Below are 18,965 nucleotides of genomic sequence, written 5' to 3'. Positions count from 1 at the left end.
TCCTTTCTCTTCTAGACGTCTTTTAGTACAGTTCTGGTCTTGATGGAAGGGGCGTGTGTGTGTGTGTGTGTGTGTGTGTGTGTGTGTGTGTGTGTGAAACAGCTGGACTGCTCCATAGCTTTTTAGGTCACCACCTTTACCGGAACTACGAGATAAATGATTGTTAACAATCTACACCCTGGGTGCTTCAGGGGAAAAGGCCATTGACCCAGGCCTCGGTCATCTGATTGAACGTGTAGGCATGTTTGGCGTGGGGCAGGTGGTGGATTAGGAGGATGGTCTAACAGGCTGGCTCCTCTGGGCTGGGCATCGGGTGCCTACCACAGATCTCTCCTCTGGGCTCGGCCATAGCCTCTCCCAACAGAAATGGAAACCTGGAGTTTTGCTACCCCAAGCACACAGCAAAGCACTGAGGACCCTCTGGGTGTCTTCTCTAGGCCTGACCCTGTTTCCAATCCTCCAAAGTGATTTTTTTAAAAGAAGGTCCTGAGGGCTTGTTGAATTAACGCCAAACTCAGTGTGGACACCTCATCAGCCTCCTACACTGCGCCACTCAGAACTGCCGAGATGGGGCCTCAGCCTCCCCAACAGGGTATGCGGCCCCGCCCCTGGCTAAGCTCATCCCTTCAAGCGCTGCTTTTGTCTCTGTCCCTTCAGGGGTGCCCTACTACCTCTCTGAAAAAATACACACTTATCTCTTTGGTTTTTAAACTCCTTTCTAATTGGCCCCATGAAGGCTTAGGGCTCATAATCTTCCCCTTGTACTCTGCCATTCTGCCCTATTGGACTATTTGCGTTCCCTGTCCATGACATGCCCTCTCTAGGCCTCTGCACAAAAGGCCCCCTGTCTCTGATCCTCTCCTCCTTCCTTCTGACTTACAGATTCCCCCTGCCTCAGCTCAAGGGCCACCTTTTACAGGACGCCCATCCTGAGGCCCTCAGCTGGCAGGGCCCCGCTCCTCACAAACAGGCTGCATCTACTCTGAATACATTTTGTATGCGTTTTCCTGCTTACAGCCCAATAGAATATAAGCTTCCTGAAGACAAGGACCATTTGGTTTTTCATTTTGTATTCCTAGCACTTCACGCAGCCAAGGGGCACATACTTGGCAAGTAATTACTGCTTGTTTGTTGAATGAATGAATGAAGAAGTATTATTGATAAGACAACATGCTTGGTGGTGGGAAACCATAAATTGTGTCTTAAAGATTATGTTACTTGCTATTATCAATCATAACACAATTTTAATTACTCAAAAAAGCTAGCTATTCTTCTGAATTCTGCGTTCTCAGGAATTTTCTCATTCAAAAGAAAGCTTAATGAAAATGAATATTAGACATGTTTCTTACTTCATGGCATCACACAGTTCCACTTCTTTTTCTGACAGGTCCTTTTTCAGCCTTCCCAAATGAAAAGGGTTTGGAAGAGTACCTTTCTTTTTAGTGGCCTGGAACACAAACGACATTCCCAAATCTAGTTGATTCCTCTCTTGAACAGAATCGAACAGCATTAAGAATCACAAAGACAACATGTTATGGTCACACTGAACAGAAACACTCGCTGATTTTCGATAGGTATTTGAAACTGAATGAGGTGGTTTTTTTTTAAAGACTACTATTTTAAATTAGGTGCCTCAGCTTATTCTAAGCTAAAACAACTACAGTAGAGACAGACACAGGAGGTCAGATATCCATGGTACATTTGGCTCAGTATTCCAAAGCCAACTAAAGAACCATGGAGCAGGCCCAGGTACTGAGCTGTGGGAAGGCACGGCTGTTTTTCTAAAGTCCACCTTAAAGGTTAGCTATAGCTCTTCTTAGGAGCCACGTGGCTTTGTAACCCATGAATCTGTTCAAACCCTTTTTGAACCCATTAGATTTCCTTGCAGTACTAACTTTTGAAATGACTTCCACAAGTTTATTATTTATTATGTGCAGGAGTTCACCAAATCATGAAATATTAGAATGGGGTGGGTGCAAGGGGAATAATGACACTGAGACTTAAGAGTCACAGAATTCCAGAGATAAATGTATCCTTGTTTGTCCTAAACCTACCTTACTCTTTGGAAAAATGGTAGAGGGGCCCTCTGGCCTTAAGGCCAGATGACCTTCCCAACTCAGAGAGTCTGATTCTGGGCTTCTAAAGATCCCTCTTCATTCTGGTACTCAGGGATTTGGGGAAGAAGTTCACATTCACTTTATGCCCACCACTTCTGGTTTTCTGATACTATTCCTGGGCCCCAGCTACAACACCTCTGGGCCCTCCTTGTATGGCCAGAAGCCCAGCACGCCCGTACTTTTGGACCTTCCTCCAATGCCTGAGGCCTCACCTTTTGCCACCCTCCTTTTTTTCATTCTTCTATTAACCCCACGGTGTGGAGGTGACTGTGATTCTAAGGTTAAGCCAAACACAAATGTGGAAAAGCGTTTTCACAAGGCAAAGATTTCAGGGAGGGCACAGGTGACAAAGGGCCTCTTATCGCTAGGCTAGGCCCATGGGAACCAGATCCTGGTGGCACCTTTCTCACAGTGAGTCGCTGGAAGTTTTTCCCGGCCCCATCAGCTGTTCAGAACCTCAGCCTTGACAAAGCACCTATGAGGGGATGAGAGGTGGGTCAGTTCTGGGTACGTGGCAGCCTTGGCTGAGGCACGAGTCTGAAGGATCGGCTCTGTCCAGACCACTAACCGAACTCTTTGTTTGCCTGATCCACAGTGCAGGGCTACCAGAAAAGTCTGACTAGATTTAGGAAGAGGTTTAGCCAAGGATCACTATTCCTGGACCACCTGGGCCCTTGGAATTGCTAACCTTTCTTGCTACAAAAACATCTGAGTTATGAATCACTGGTCTGTTAACTACGGCAAAAACAAACAAACAAACAAACAAACAAACAAACAAACAACCAACCCAGCTTAAGTAAAGTGTGCTCTGGCATCCCTGGAAGGGTACGCTCAGCAGGGAATAGAGGGCCTGGAGTGAACACACATACCTTGAGCAAGGTGCCGCTGGCTTGTGCACCCCCAGGGCTCTGAGCTTCCTTCGCGCCTTGCCTGTGGAGTGGATCCGGGGTCGTGTGTGGGCTGGGGCCTCCACCTTCCCCAGCACCGTCCGCTCCATTATCAGAGCCCCCACTGCCCCTGGAAGGACTGAGCTTATGTGTCTTTAGAGAGTAGTCACTAAACAGCCTTCTTCGGCTGGAAGGAGAGGTGATGGCCCTAGACGTGTGCTGCAGCTTGGTGAGGAGAGGGGAGGAGGTCAAGCTTTCGAGTTTATCTCGCGAGGACGGAAGGAACCAGTCTGCACAAGACAAACAGGGGTTTGAAGGAGAGGCTAGCCTCTCGTCTAGGCTGGCCTCTACTCCCTCCAGCTGAAGAAGAGTGGCTTTGGCCTGGTCCACATAGATGCAATCTGGGCCCGGATGCCCCACGGCTTTGGACGCACATCCTCCAGCCTCTAGCAACACACACAGCAAATAATGCTTCTGTAAGAAAACAATTATTGAGGCAGGTTATACTTGAGCGTGGGGGACTACTGGAAAAATATCTTTAATAAAGCAGTATTGTCTAACATGTCACAAAAGCTTGGAGCTGCAAACAATCTCAGACATTATCTAGTCTGCCAGCTCTCATGTCCCTCCCAGGGCATCCTCTGCAGGCCTTCCTCTGCCCACCCGGGTCACGCTTTTCAAGATCACAAGAACTGACGACAGCAGGGCCTGTGGGATCAGCAGGTGCCTTCCTTCCCGTTCTAGACACAGTTCCTCTCAGATCAGGACTGGGTTCTTCTGGCTCTCTAGCCACACTGTTGGCTCACGCCAAGCTGAAAAACTTCCTGTCTTTTTCACCTAAATTATTGTCTGGCCACACACTCCTCCCCCATTCTGTCCTTGGGAAGCTGATACTTTGGACTTGAGCGTAGAATTCCACATTCTTCTCCATTAAATTTCATTTCCACGAGACTGGCCTTTTGAAACGCTTTTCACAGAATGAGAGAATTATAGGATCGGAAGGGTCCTTAGCAGCCATTTAATCCAGCTCCTATGCCCCCCAGTCCTCACTCTAACAGACCCGACCCATTTAGAAGGGGAGTCCCTGAGCCCTTCCCCTCCAGGACAGCCCCCATTGTTACCAAGCTTTCCCTGACAGATGTTGAACCTAAATTCTCCATTGTGAAACTCTCTGCTCTGCCCTCTGGGCTCAGCAAATCAAGGCTAATCCCTCTTCACATGCCAGTCTTTCAGATACTTAAGGACAGCCAGCCTCCCATCTGCCCTGAGTCTTTCCTTTTCCAGCCCAAATGCCCCTACTTCCTTCAAATGCTCCTCCTTATGACATGGACTCAAGGCCATTCCCCCTCCTAGCTGGCTTCCTCTGGGTGCTCTTCAGAGCTTATGAATGAATGAATTTATTAAGACTTAATATGTACAAAGCACTGTCCCTGAAAAGTAGGCAGTCCCTGCTTCCAAGGAATTCCATTTTAATGGGGGAGACCACACATATAGGAAGTTATCAATTATCTTCTTAAACCGGGGTACCTAGGACAAGGCTCCAGAAGAGGCCTAACCAGAGGGTCGTCACCTCCCCACTCTTACTGCAGCCTGAGCCTGCAAGGTGAGCCTACCCTCTGCTAAAACCCCCAGACTTTCTGGCCACACTGCTCTCTAGCCCTCTGTCTTGTGCTGAACTTGAAGCTGATTTTTTTTGTACACAACTGAAGACTTTGCATGTATCCCTACTGAATTTCCTTGTATCAGGTCTGGTGCTTAGCAAATTAGCACAGGGCATAACACATAGAAGGCACTTAATAAATGCTTAATGATTGATGGATTGATTCTGCCCAGAGCTCCACCCCAGGAGTGTCCAACTCAAAAAGAAATGGGGGCCATTACCACACACATGAGGATGCTCGCTGGCTGCATACTGAGTTAGCAAACCACATATATTTATAGATTTCTTTTTTAGGAATACATCGACACATTAAAATCGGAGAGGGCCTACACTTGAAGTGTTACGGGCCACACATTTGACCCCTCTGCTCTAACTGGCCAAGGTCAGCTTGGATCCTGACTTTGTCCACCACCATGTTAGCCAAATGCCCCCTGTCTTGGTTCACCTGCAAAACAAGGGAACATCAATGGCTTTATCCAAGTCACTGATGAAAACGTCAAGACCCACTGGCGACCTCTTGCCACGTGGACATTCAGCCATTAACGATGATGACTCTTTGAATCTAGCTCTCTAGTTCATGTCCCTCCAGCTCCTCCACAAGAACAGGAGGAGCTACTTATCCAAAGCTTGGCCAAAGCTAACTCCAGGCTCCCTCTCTCCGGCATCCTCCTCATCCACCACTTTAGTAATCCTGCCAAAGAAGGATCCTGTCCCGATGCTCATCCATCACCTCGCTCTTTAACAAGCCATTCTAGACACTTCCCAGGAACAGAAGTCAAGTTCACTGGCCTCTAGTTTTCTGACTCTATTTTCTTCCCCTTTTTTGCACATCAAGATAACACAGACACTTCGAATCCAGCAATAACAGTTTTCCACCATATTTCAAATATCCAGTCTTAGTAAATGAATCTGCCAATACTTTTAATACCTAAGACAGAGATCATCTGTGCCTATTTATCTCCACAACCAAAGATAAAATCCTTTTGGGGTACTTAGAGATTTTTCTATAACCTGGCTCCTTCCTATCTTTCCAATCTAATGTTGCTATTATTATTAATTATTATTATTGTCACTTCACATGGCTGAGCTAAGGCTATAGCTCCCTGAATTTGCTTTCCCTGAACTGGCTAGTTCACTCTGGCTATAAATGTGTCTCATTCCTGTGAATAATAATCACTTTTCTTCCCTTTCCCTTACAGACCCCACCAAGTACCTTACGTTCCTACTAGAAAACAGTCCCAACCCAACCCTGCCCTGATAGGGCTGTTGGTCACCTAGCGAGACAGCACGGTAGAGTGAGAAAAGCCTGTGGCTCGGGACCCAAAGAGCTGGGTTCACATCCTGGCTCTGCAATTCACCACCTGTGTGACCTTGAGAAAGTCACATGGCTCTGGGGTTTCCTTATGGTAAAATGAAGAGGGTGGGCTAGAAGAGTCTAAGGTCTGTGATCCTCCTGGGACCTCTGAGGCCAGGGGCTCTTCATCTCTTTGGCAGCCTGCTGAAGGCCTATGGACCCTTTCTCAGACTCATGTTTTAGAAAAATAATGAAGAAAATGCTACATTTTGATCAGAGGTTAGTGAAAATCAAAATGTAATTTCTTTTCCTAGTCAAATTTATACCCAGGTGAAGAACCTGTGCTCTAGACACTCGGGAACTCCAGATCTATCCAGAATTCTCAGCCCCTTTGACCATTTTCTGAATTCCTTATTTTTGGTGGTAGCCCCCCTTTTTCTGCTCCCCCACTTCCCCCCCTTGCCACACCTGTCTCTGTTGCCCAAAGAGAAAACAGAACCTGGCACAGCCAGCAGGAAACTCCTAAAGGGAATCCGGAAGTGTCTGCTCCTCTCTTTCACCAAGGTGCCCTAACAGTCAAAGCAAGGAGTGCAGCCACCATGCTTTTCAATCCTGAGCCTTTGGCTTGACAAATATCCGCATTTCCCTTTTTGGTTAAACATCTGTTCAGAAAGTCAGAGATGTGGAGGGGGCAAGGGAGGTGATTCTAAGAACCACCAGAGACATAACTTACCAAACCAACGATTAATAAAAAATATCTTCCCTCAGGCTCCCGAAAGACTTGGGGATGTGGTTCAGAAGCAGGCTGAAGGTGGTGCTGGGGGAACACTTCTCTCCACACGACCAGGTGACCGATCCTTTGCTCTGAGACTAACGGGAGCAGGCAATGATGCCGACAATATGCGGTGATGTCAATCAAGTCGTCCTTGGGCAAGTGGCTGCCAACCAGATAACCCTTGAAAGGGAAGGAAGCATGGGGGGACGTCACCTCAAACCATGTCTCTTGAGCTGCTCCCGAGGTCACAGGAACGGAATTCAGTCTTTTTTAAAGAACTGAGCCCCTGGAGGACTCGAGGCTTATGTTAAATGCCTGCCGTGGCAGAGTGTTCACGTCCACGTGAACAGAACCTGACCATGGCCCTCAGGGAGCTCTCGTGGACAAGGAGAGATGAGGCCACACATATGATGACTAGGATGAACACAGGAAGTGCCACAGGAGGGAGAACATTTCGATAGGCAGAGTTAGGTGAGAAGGATTATAGGTGAAGGAACCGTGGTGTTTCGGGGAAAAGCAATGATTCCATTTTGGCTGGAATAGAGGAAGATCAAGGGAGAGACATTTGGGTAGGTAGTTTGTAGCTAAACTGTGGAGGGCCTTGAATGCCTGCTAAGGCCTTCAGGTTTCATTTGGTAGGAAATTGTGCAGTAGATAGAGCACCAGGCCTAGAGTCAGGAGGACCTGAGTTTAAATCTGACCTCAGATACTTAAGAACTATGACCCTCAGCAAGTCACTTAAATCTGTTTGCCTCAGTTTCCTCATATGTAAGAAGAGCTGGAGAAGGAAAAGGCAAACCACATCAGTGTCTTTGCCAAGAAAACCCCAAAGAGGGTCACGGAGAGTGGGATATGACTGAACAATGACTGAAGAACAACAAAAAGGGGCTGGCAGCCTTTGAAGGCTTTGGAGTAGGGAAGTGACATGATCGGAGGTGTGCTCTAGGAAGCTGATTCTGCCGATGGTGAGCAGGGTGGATTGGAGGGGGAAAGATGGTTGAGAGAGCAGTCGGGAGGCCTTGCCAATGCCTAGGTGAAGGGGCCCAGCCCTGGGCACCGGTGCTGGGAATGGAAAGAAGAGGACAGATGCTAGGAAGGTGGAAACGATTGTATCTGGGAACTGAAGAAGGAAGAAAAATGATCCTGAGATGTTGGGGCTGGACGTGGAGGGGTTACGTAGGGGGAGGATGCCATGAATAGAAATTAAAAAAAAACCTTCATATTTCATTTATAAGATGAATAAATGGGGGCCAGTGTGGCAAAGTGGATAGAATGCTGGAGCTGCCTCGGACACTACCCAGCTGTGTGCCTGTCTAGAGAAACAGGCCTTGTGTTCCATTCAGAACAGGAACTACCAAGGGAACCTTTTATTTATTAACTACAAGCAGGACGCATTCTAAGCGTGGCATCCTAAGGACAGAGGAGACCAACAGCTCCTAGGCAATCAGACTTCTCTAGGGAGGAGTCCTGGGTCGGGCACCTACATAAAGTAACTTGGTGGAATGGGAGCAAGTTGTCCCAAAGCTTCTTAGGCTATTTTTTTGGGGAAAGCTCCCCTGCCTCGAAGTTTCCTGCTGTACAATCTCCTTCCTGTGACCTGAGAGCCAGCAGAGCTTTAGGATCTTGGGGCAGGCAGCTGCAGCCCCTCCTACCCCTGCTGCACAAAGCTCGGGGAGGTTGGAGGCTTGTTCGATCTTGCTTCCGACGGTGACTCAGGCCGCATCATTTAACCTTCCCCAACCGCAGTTCCTCATGTGCAAGATGAGACCAGTAATATCTGTACCCTTACCTCACAGGGCTGCTCTTGGTTCAGGACCTTAAAGGGAGATGTAAATGCTGGCTCTTCTGATAATTAATGCTACAGTAAAAAGGTATGTCACATCTCTGGAATCAAACACAAGGTCAGGTACGTGCCTGAAGGCCCCCACCTGGCGGGCTTTAGCAGAGAATAAAAAACAACTCAAACTTGTATATTGTCTTGGGATTCAGGAAGTACAGGTAGGTAGCATGCCACTCTACAGATGAGGAAACTGAGACTCGGAGGGACAGAGTAGATTGCCCATAATCACACCACTACTAAGTGTGGGAGGCTCTCTGGACCAAATGATTACTTACTTATTCTGGCTAAAACCAAGACGCCTCTAGGAAAACAGATTATCAGGAAAATCTAACAAAGCTACAAACTAAATATACCTTATTTGCTATGCAGTCAGTTCTGACTCTTTGTGAGCCCATTTGGGGTTTTCTTGTCAAAGATACTGGACTGGTTTGCCATTTTCTTCTCTAGCTCATTTGACAGATGAGGAAACTGAGGCAAACAGGGTAAAGTGGCTTGCTCAGGGTCACACAGCTAGTTAGTGTCTGAGCCTGATTTTGAACTCATGTCTTCCTGAGCTCTGTGCACCGTGCCATTTAATATACCTTAACTATACCTTAATTTGCTTTACTTAGAATATCACTATTTTATTTTGACTTAGTAAATTTTTTCAATTTTAAAACAAAATAATGAGTAATAGCAGTATATCCTATCATGCTAAAAGATTTAAGTTTGAGGCATACTTTTGCACAAAAGAGAAATGTTACACACATTTAGCTCTTTCAAATCATGGGCTTTCCCCTCCTCGACTTATTTCTGATTTTTCAGAATAAGAAAAAATACAAACCATTGATTAATGTTTATATGTATATAGCTACAAATACTTCGTTTTGCTGAAATTGCACCTATGTTAAATGAAAAAGCTAAAATAATTTACCAATAAGGCAAATTTTGGTAAAAGTTACTTTAGGCTAGACTTAGTTAAATACATGACACAGTTACAAAAATTTCAGGTTTTAATCCAGCAGTTTTCTCACCTTGTAAAACAGAGAACACCCCAATATTGTGTATAGACGCCTCATGTCGTAGTAATCTTCAGACTGAAAACAAGACAACACACCATTACAGGCGATTGAAGACTCCTAGAGTTTCTTTGTCTCTTCCTGGGTCTTACACTGCCGCCTCAATGAGGTGTGGAGACGGCTCTGGCCTCAATAAAGCTACCTGGGGGTTAGCACACAGCAGGCACTTAATGTTTATCGACACTGGAAGGGAAGCAGAGGAGATGGGTGGAAGGTGGAATCCAGGGCTGGGGTTTAGCAAGGGGCAGATGGTAATGAGACGAGGGGCTATGGGATTTGAGATTATAGGACAGTTTAAGAGCTGAACTGGGGAGCTATAGGGAAGATGGAAGGGTGGAGAGACTGAGGACGGCCACAATAAGGGAGAGGAATAATTCAGAAGGAGGGAGGCCTGGAGAGATGGGATGATAGGAGGGTATGGCCTGACAGAGGAATGTCGGCGGGATCCACAGCACAGCCATCCCCGTACATGGATGAATGTGGAAAGGAGGAGCAGGACATGGGGTCTGAGGAACCTGAGGGACCGGGAGGCCAGGGGGTATGAGGGGACATCGACTAGATCTGTGAAGGTAGGAGATGGGGACGAGGGGAAGACCATAAGCCAGATGCTGAACCCCTTGAGAAAGCAGGGAATGACCCCGTCTGACCTCAGAGGCCTTGTCCTTCTCCAAGGCACTTAACAGGTTCTAATTTAGACTGACTGGATTTTTGCACACAGCTTCTCCTCTCGATAGGTGTCTTAGTGCCGTGAAGGAGAATTGTGCTTTATCTGTGGCCCTCAAATGCTCAGCACCCTCTACTGATTTCATGGGTCTCTTCAGGGAATGCTGGGTGAGGACCCTGTCTCCACCAAAGCAGTCTTAAGTCTCAGCAAGCTGCCCAGGGACAGAGGGAGTGACGAATGTCAGAAGCAGGATTTGAACCCTGCTCCTGCTGACTGTGAGGCCAGCTTTCTACCCACTGTCTCCTTCTGTCCTGCTGCCTTCTGTCTAGATTATTCATGGTTGCTGAGTCGATTAGTCATGTCTGACACTCCATGACCCCATTTGGGGTTTTCTTGGCAAAGGTACTGGAGTGGTTTGCCATTCCCTTCTCCAGCTCATTTTGGGGAAACTGAGGCAAACAAGGTGAAGTGACTTGTCCAGGGTCACACAGCTAGTGTCTGAGACTGTATTTGAATTTAGGTTCTCCTAATTCCAGGCCCAGTGCTCTAACCACTGTGCCACCTAGACTAAGTACTTAATCGATGTGAGAGAGAAAGGGCTTCCCCTTTCCCTCTGTTACATAGCTATTTAAGAAAGCCATCTTAAAATTATGGAGGTGACTTGATGTTCACATCAGGCTGAAATGTCCCACGAGGTGCCCACCTGATTGCCCCAGAGCTCATCTGTGGGGCTGTAGAGAGATGGCTGTTTTGGAGACACAGCACCTGGGTTCAAATCCTGCCTCAGTCAATTATGAGATGTGTGACCCTGGGCAAGTCACTCAGCCTCACTCAGGCTCATCTTCCTCAGCTGAAAATGGAAATAAGAGGATGATCTCACTGCCTCACAGGGCTGTTGTGAGGCTCCCCTGAGGAGCGCTAGATAACTGTTAGCCGGGACAAGAAAATCCCTTGTGGATTAGCCCTGAAGAGCTCCCATTCTCATGGCACTCCTCAGCAGATCTGCCTCGCCAGCCTTCATGCCCTGGCAAGCAGGCTGAGAGCGTGGGCTCTGGGCCTGAAGGGAGCCGCCCTCCCGCCCCAGCTGCAGGCACTCCACCAGCACTCCCCAAAGCCTGTCCACCCCCTCGAAGGCGTCAGACCCTGCCTCTGTCTGGGCCTGCCTGGAGGAGGAAGACATCAAACATTTCAAAGCCAGTCTTCAAAATGGGAAAAATCTTTGGAGCACATTTCTTTTATAAAGGTCTAATTTCTAAACCAGAGAAGCAAATTCTTAAGAGAAAGAGCCATTCTCCAATGGCTACGTGGCTAAAGGACAGGACAGAGAGCCAGGCCTGCAGTCAGGACTCATCGTCCTTTCTCTGAATATGACAGAGATGATAAAGGGGGTGGCTTCAGAGAAACCTGGGAAGACTTGTGTGAACTGATGTAGAGGGAAGTAAGCAGAACCAGGAACAACTTATACAGTAACAACAGTCTTGTAAAGACAGATAATTCTGAAAGACTAAAGATTGATGCAGGGACCAGCCATGATTCCAGAAGATTCAAGGTGAAACATGAATCCCACCTCTTAGCAGAGAGGCGAGGGACTCAGGGTAGACACGTAGACACACACACACTCGTATGTATATATGACCATGTATGCATATACATGTGTATGTGTGTGTGTGTGTGTGTGTGTGTGTGTGTCCGTGTCCTGCTGCCCTCCATCTAGATTATTTGTGGTTGCTGAGTCACACACACACACACACACACATACACAGGATATAGTCAATGCGGGAATTTGTTTTGCTTGAAAATGTACGTATTTATGTACACAAATATATACATATATTTGTTATAAGGGCTTTGTTTCTCTTTCTTTTTCAGTGGGGATGGGGGAAGTGGGAGGGGGAAAAGGTGGGTTTTCATTAATTGGAAAAAACATAATACAAATTTTAAAATCCCATCAAATCAGTCATCAGCATTAAGCCGCATCTAAAACTTTCCTCTCTCACCAGTTCTGCAAAGTCTGCCGCCTCCAAATCATTTAATGCCATGTCGATTTCCATCTAAGAAAAGAATGTAACACAAACAGAATCCAAAATTATGACGAATACATTCACTGGCAAACTGCTAAGGAGGTAGGTAATCTCTATGTACTAATCAGAATGAATTGGTATTTCTCCCTCTCAGTTACTTGTTAAGAAATACTACACCCTTTTTCTTTTTGCAATTACAAAACAATTACTGGGAAGACTTTGAAATACAGGCTCCATCAATAAAACACTAATTAGGAGAAGGAGGTTTCAACCTGTACTCAATGCAAAGCAGCGTAACTTGCTCATGGAGCAATTCTATTGCTCCTGGAGTTCTAAATAAACCAATTTTTTAAACATTTAAACAATGTCCTTAAGAGCAAACAACCATTCAATCTGAATGTCCTCACAGTACAACAACTTTAAAAATTTCCACGTAGCTCTCCATAGTTCAGATTTTTTGCTTTGGTAAAGTACGAACGTTCTCCTTGCCTGCCCCTTCAGCACAGCATTTTGTACAAAAACCGTGATGATCTGACTGCCTGAATGGATGAAGAAGAGAATGAAGCCCCTCTGCGATCTGGCACAGGACGATTACCTGACTGAACCATTGGGAACTCTGCCATCATGGAGGATTTCGGTTCTGTTGCTATAGAAATGTCCTAGAGTATCTGACTCACTCTCAGAGGTAGCCAAACTGTAAGGAGAGTTCAGGAGGAGTTTTGTTTTTGTTACATAAATTTAAACTGGCTGGGAGGCTGGGGCTGAGGTGGGTTGACAAATGTGCTGCTCATTGGGAGGCAACATTTTTTTTTTTTTAAAAGCCAAGACATTCCCTACAGGGCTGGGGGAAACACAGTGTTGTTCAAGATGATGGAACCTTCTGGAACATTAGTCATGCCTCTTAACGTGTCCATACTCATTGATGACCCATCTTTTTCACCATCTAACGCAGACTCTGTAGCTTCTTGTGTGTGTGTGTATGTGTGTGTTTTGTGAAGGAGATTCCCAGTTTCAGACACTGGCCAGTAGGTGTGCTGCCCCCACAACTGAAACATGACACTTAATGCCCCAGTATTTCTCTGGTTGGCCCCAATACCCTTTAAGAAAAAAAATGTAACGTTATTGTTTCTTCTCTTACCTACTCCAGTGTAACCCAAGAAAAATAAAAATCAAAGTAAAACCTCTAAAGGATTTGTGAAAAGCACCCATGTGCCCCTCATCCTGTGAGCGTAACGGGTCTAAAGGTTAGACCCCAGGTTATCTGGGGCCAGACAGCACATGAGCGCAAGCATCTATCCAGAAGTGCTCTTTTTAAATAAGAAGACGTAGAGCCAGTACACCCCTGCTACCTGGAACACAGCCAGAGGGAGAAGACATAAAAGGTGCTGTAGGACTGTGGCGTAAAATTAAATAAATCAACAAGAATCAGGGGCAGGTCTGTCCACGTCTTTCAGCTTTTAACTTCCTCATGGGGAATTTCAGAACATCCTGTCCGCAATAAATAAGAGTCACTCTTTAAAAAAAGAAATTGCTATACTTATTTATTCCTCCCTATTTTATACTCCAACAGTCCATCACACAATTGAAGACTTTGCCCTCTTTATTATTTGCCATAGGATCAATTCAATCCAATAAACATTTATTAAGCATCTATGTGTGATGTGCCAGGCACTGTGCTGATCACTAGTGATACAATTTGTGAAGAGATCGGAGCTGGAAGGGATCTTAGAAGCCAATTAGGTCCAACCCCTTCATCTTAGAGATGGGGAAACTGAGGCCCACTGGGGTCATACAGATTGTAAGGGTCTGAGGCCTCCTTGCATCCAGGGTTCATCTGCTGTACCACCTAGCTAACATTTTTTTTTCTGATGCATTATCTTGCCTCCCTCACCAGACCTGGAAGCTTCTAAAGGGTAAGGCTTGTTCCTTATATTTCTGTTCCCGTTGGCTTCTGATACAGTGCTGAGCATATGGCACGGTCAGTAATTTTTGCTACAGTCAGATCTAACAGGGATAAAAGAGCCTAGGTGTCTTGTAGACGTGAGTTCCGTGATACAGCGAGACACATAGTTGAACTTCAGGTACTCTCAATGTCTGGCCCTGTTGATACATGGCCCTCAAAGTATGAAAAGTTACGTCCTCTTGTAGGGACAGACCAGTAAAACATATAAAGATGAAACGCTGAGATGAATTTGTTAAATTTAAGAAAGTCAGTTAGTCTGGCACTGAGTGGCGCTGCTTGTAGAGGGTAACTAGGTATTGACTCAAACAAATGAAGCCGCAGTCTATGAAGAGCAGAACTGAGCTCTGAGTTTTAGGGTGGAGGCTTTCACCCAGACCCAGGGTCATGGAATGGTGGCTGTCTTCAGGAGAGATAGACTTTGTGGTGACGTGTCAGGACTAAGGTGACTGGGCCTCCTGTTATCAGTCCTACAACATTCTGGTCATCTGGGGGTGAAAGAACAGGGTCCAAGGCACATAGGTGCCTATCACTTAGATGGACACCAGGAAACAAGCCCCTTCAAAAGAAAGGCCATTAACAAACCCCACTGATTAGAACAGGATGGCAAAGGCTTGCACTGAACATCTTAAACTAAATAAAACGTGTCCTGTTTCATTTCCTTCTTCTTCTTGGCTAAGTTGGTACTTTCAGTAAAGACCTTCCTCTTCAGGCCATCTTCCTTTCCTATTTAAGCCTAATCCAACAGCACAATACATCATAAAACCCCAAACTCCTGGGTGCTTTGCTCCCCCGTAACGTATTCTGCACGAACAGAAATATTACCTCACTTTAAAAAGTCATTTTAATTTAAAAAATGACAATTTAGAATGATAAAACCAGAGTTAGTTTCTCTTTATAAAAACAGCATTATTGTCTTTCTTCAATAGATGTCTCTTTTATTCATTTATTCCTTTTCCCCCAACGGAATGTCAGCTTCTTTCAAGAAAGGATTGCTTCTTTCCTTGAACTAATATTCCCAGCTCCCAGCTCAGCGTCCAGCACAGAGGAGGTACTTAAGAAATGCTCCCTGGCTGGCTGACTGACCTCACCTCCAAACCCATAACCGACTGAAGACAGAAAATGGACTTGTGAAGAAAGCCATTCTTGTCTATTTGGGGAGCTCAGGGTTACCTGGGTTTCTTGGGGAAGTGTGAGCCACTGAACACCGGGGAGAGTGTCGATGAACAGTGAGCTGGAGGCATCGCAGGGCTGAGGGCTGGTCCTGGAGTAAAGCTTTTCAGGCTGAATTGCTCTTTGGAAGAACAAGTTGAAAAAATGGTCCAACCGAGTGGCGTTCTCCACCTCGCAGAACGTGCTGCAGAAATGTGAACGTGAAGTCAGAACAACATCATCGCTACATGACACTGAAGTCATTGGCTGTAACCTCTCCTTTGAATTTCCCCCTATAATACACACAGCCTTTGGTCTTCCCTGAGCGGTGGGGAGGGAACACATGCACTCTCCACCATCCCCTTTGTAAAAGGCCAGTATAAAATTCTGTTGGAAGGCTCACATTATGAAGGCTACCATTATATCACGGTCAAAGGATGTAGACACAGGGGTTGGAAATGTCTTTCTTTCGTATTCATGGGTCTAAAAATGCATGATGTTGAAAAGCAGGGGGGAGGGAAGGAATAAGCATTTATTAAATGCCTATTATGTACCAGGCCCCGGGCTAAGTACTTTACAATAATGATCTCATTTGATCTTTGCAATAACCCTGCAAGGTAGGTGTTGTTATTATCCCCATTACAGGTGAGGAGACTGGGGCAAACAGAGGTTAAGTGACTTGTCCCTAGTAAGCATGTGAGGCTGAATTTGAGCACGGGACTTCCTGATTCCAGTGGTCTCTTCACTAATACATCAGCTGCATCACTACATAGAGGACCTTTTCCTCTTTCTTTGATTTCTTTGGGTGTAGAGTGGTATCCCAGGGTCAAAGCACAAGGGCAGTCTAGTAACCTGGGGACCATGAACTTAAAAAAAATTTCAGATAACTATATTTCAATATAATCAGTTTCCTTTGTAATCCTATTTTATTTTGTGCATTTAGAAACAATATTCCAAGATGAAGTCCACAAGCTTCACCAGACTGCCAAAGGAGTCCATGACAGCAAAAAGATCCCTGCTCTAGAGTAAAGGAAAATTTTTAAACCCCCTTTTTTCTTTCTTTTTAGAAATTAAGAATAGAAGTGAGATTTTTTTTTCTCCTAGTGAAGGTAAATATTGATAATAATAACAATTTTGGCATGAGGGGTGGGAGTAGAAATGATTCAACTACAGGTAGAAACAAGGAAGGATGGTAAGATTAGTGATATAATTCCGGTGTTATCTCCAATATACCTTGTTGCCTCTCAAGGCATAGAGTAGTTTGGTAAAATGTCACAAAATTAATTATTCAACACATACAATATTTACCTATTTAAAGAACCATACATAAACTTTAAGGTTTGGGCAACATCTTCTATCATATTCCTTAGCTGAGGAAGGGGAACTCTAGAAAAGAAAACAGTATCTATTAACTCACAACCACATTGGTAAAACAGCAAAATACTGACATCAAAAGGAAGCAAAATTGATTTAAATTTTAGATAACAGACACGCACAGTTTTATTTAATGCTAGATAGTGTTGCTATAGACGGTGCCTCTGTTTCAAATTTTGTTTTAATACTGTTTTAGTAAGTAATGTTTTATTGTTGTTGTTTGTCCTTCTTTCCTGAAGAGGACCATGACATCAGGAAGATGATGCCATGACCTGCAAAATGAACTGGATTTAAGTGAGGGAGGACTGTGCAAGGTACCAGCCTCACTTTCTCCTCTGGAGCCATCTGGGTCCAGTAGCAAGATACAGATTAGGATGACTGGAGATGGTTCCCAATGTCTTATTGCCCAATTCCAGGATAAATGAGCATTCTGGGTTCCTGTCTGGTACTTGGGCCAGAAATCAAATCCTAGTGTCACTGGGATAGGCATGGGGAAGGATGGCAAAGGAAGCCCAGAACTAATGGACGATCCATGTGTACTAGGTCTCATTTGACCTCATATCTGTGATGGAATGGGGGAACCCCTAAAGAGAAGCCCCACCCTCCCCACCAGGTTCTTAATCAGCAGCTAGCTGATTAGCATTTGCTATAGGTTTTGGGCTTGGGGTGGGAGTAAAGGGCATGTATAATGTCCTTCTGGAGGGTCTAAGCCAGTAAATCTGGGGTTGAGGTGGAGAGGAGGACCATCAGACGGAGACATCATTTAGTGATAAAGATTGTTTATCTCTTTGGCTAGAGCAGGAGTTGGCAAACTATGGCGCATGGGCCAAATTGGGACCTGTTTTTGGATAGCCAGGGAATGAAGAATGTTTTTTACACAAAAACAAAGTTTTTGTTGGAACACAGCTGTGTAAACACAGTTTGTGTGCTCTCCATGGCTACTTTCATGCCACAATCGTGACAGAAACCATGGTGCTGCTTCCATCACTTTCCATAGCAGCCTATGCACTACACGTTGCAGTGAGGCAGTTTTAGACTCAACAGCATTTTGAATGCTGTACCATACCTGACATTTTATATATATATATATATATTATTATTTTTTTTTTTACTGCCAGTGCATACCCACCATGTCAAAACAAGAAGAGGAAAAACCCCTTTCATTACAATTTTTTGAGCTCTGGGCTGAGATTCGAGTTTTTCTGAATGAGAAGAACCACTCTCAACCACTACTATCCAACAATGAATGGATTTGGAAATTAGCTTTTGCTGCAGACCTGATGTTTCTTAATGAATTCAAACCAAAATTATAAGGCAAACCATGCTTACATGTAAAATATACTGTGGCAAAGTCAATTCAATGACAACTAACATTATTTGGATTGTGAGTAATGTCAAGCTGCTTGATACACTTCCCGTGTTGTCAAAAATTTAAATTGGAAGTGAGAACTTTATTCCCACACAAATTTATAGTGCATCTATTTTCTGGGCTCAAACTACAGTTCCAGCAGCACATTTTCAGAACTCAATGCTAATGCTAAAGAAATGTTCCTATTTCAAAATTCTTTTATTTAACTGTGCAGTTGGGGAACCTAAAGAAAATATCAAGAGAAGAATCTGACAGAATTTTCTAAATTCCTTTTCTAAGTGATGAATACACTCAATTAACATCATATGCTTTGGGACATATGATTTTGGCAGTACCCATCTGTAAGAAAAGTCACTTTCAAAGACGAAATGCATAAAATCTCATTACAGATCAGAACGATATTTGCAATCCATTTTGATGATAGGGAACTCTAACTTTGAACCCCAATTAATCAAAATGTCACCAAGAAGAGAATTTCACTCTTCTAATGAATAGACCTATATTAAAAATGTACTCAATTATTATATTTTAATCTTACCAGCAAAAAACATTATGGAAATTTTCTTCCTTGTTGTATAAGTACTATCCAACATAATCAGTTTTGCCTCTTGGCCCACAAAGCCTACAATATTTACTATCTGGCCCCTTCTGGAAAAAGTTCCTGACCCTGGGATAAAATTTCTCTGGTGCTATGTGGCCAAGACGGGGAACAGGGAGCATGAAATACTGCAATATTCCCTTCCTCTGTTTGCAGGGCCCATCCTCAGAGACTGTTCTGGCTGATCCATCTCACA

The 18,965-nt window shown here is 44.9% G+C and overlaps 1 protein-coding gene and 1 long non-coding RNA gene across 3 annotated transcripts in view; one reads left to right on the top strand and one right to left on the bottom strand.

The window, feature by feature from the left end:
• The window catches only part of INTU (inturned planar cell polarity protein), a 74,001-nt gene that overhangs the window by 11,372 nt on the left and 43,664 nt on the right, over positions 1-18,965 (bottom strand). Inside the window, exons 7-13 of one of the 2 annotated variants that reach the window (XM_020988570.2) lie at positions 16,737-16,814; positions 15,450-15,633; positions 12,293-12,346; positions 9,587-9,649; positions 6,692-6,913; positions 2,987-3,478; positions 1,350-1,447 (exon numbers count right to left, since the gene is read on the bottom strand). In XM_020988570.2, the coding sequence (XP_020844229.1) occupies positions 1,350-1,447; positions 2,987-3,478; positions 6,692-6,913; positions 9,587-9,649; positions 12,293-12,346; positions 15,450-15,633; positions 16,737-16,814 (1,191 nt within the window). The remainder of the gene's footprint in view (positions 1-1,349; positions 1,448-2,986; positions 3,479-6,691; positions 6,914-9,586; positions 9,650-12,292; positions 12,347-15,449; positions 15,634-16,736; positions 16,815-18,965) is intronic. The other variant, XM_020988571.2, reaches the window with a different exon arrangement.
• On the top strand, positions 8,524-12,925 carry LOC110209840 (uncharacterized). Its single transcript, XR_002324938.2, has 3 exons — positions 8,524-8,604; positions 12,296-12,418; positions 12,818-12,925. It is a non-coding gene; the product is annotated as an uncharacterized LOC110209840 (long non-coding RNA).

The sequence above is a fragment of the Phascolarctos cinereus genome, unplaced genomic scaffold (genome assembly GCF_003287225.1).
Source record: "Phascolarctos cinereus isolate Bilbo 61053 unplaced genomic scaffold, phaCin_HiC Scaffold_9;HRSCAF=440, whole genome shotgun sequence".
NCBI lineage: Eukaryota > Metazoa > Chordata > Mammalia > Diprotodontia > Phascolarctidae > Phascolarctos > Phascolarctos cinereus.
Note: the sequence above shows the minus strand (reverse complement) of the source record. Positions and strands in the feature narration are given on the sequence as shown.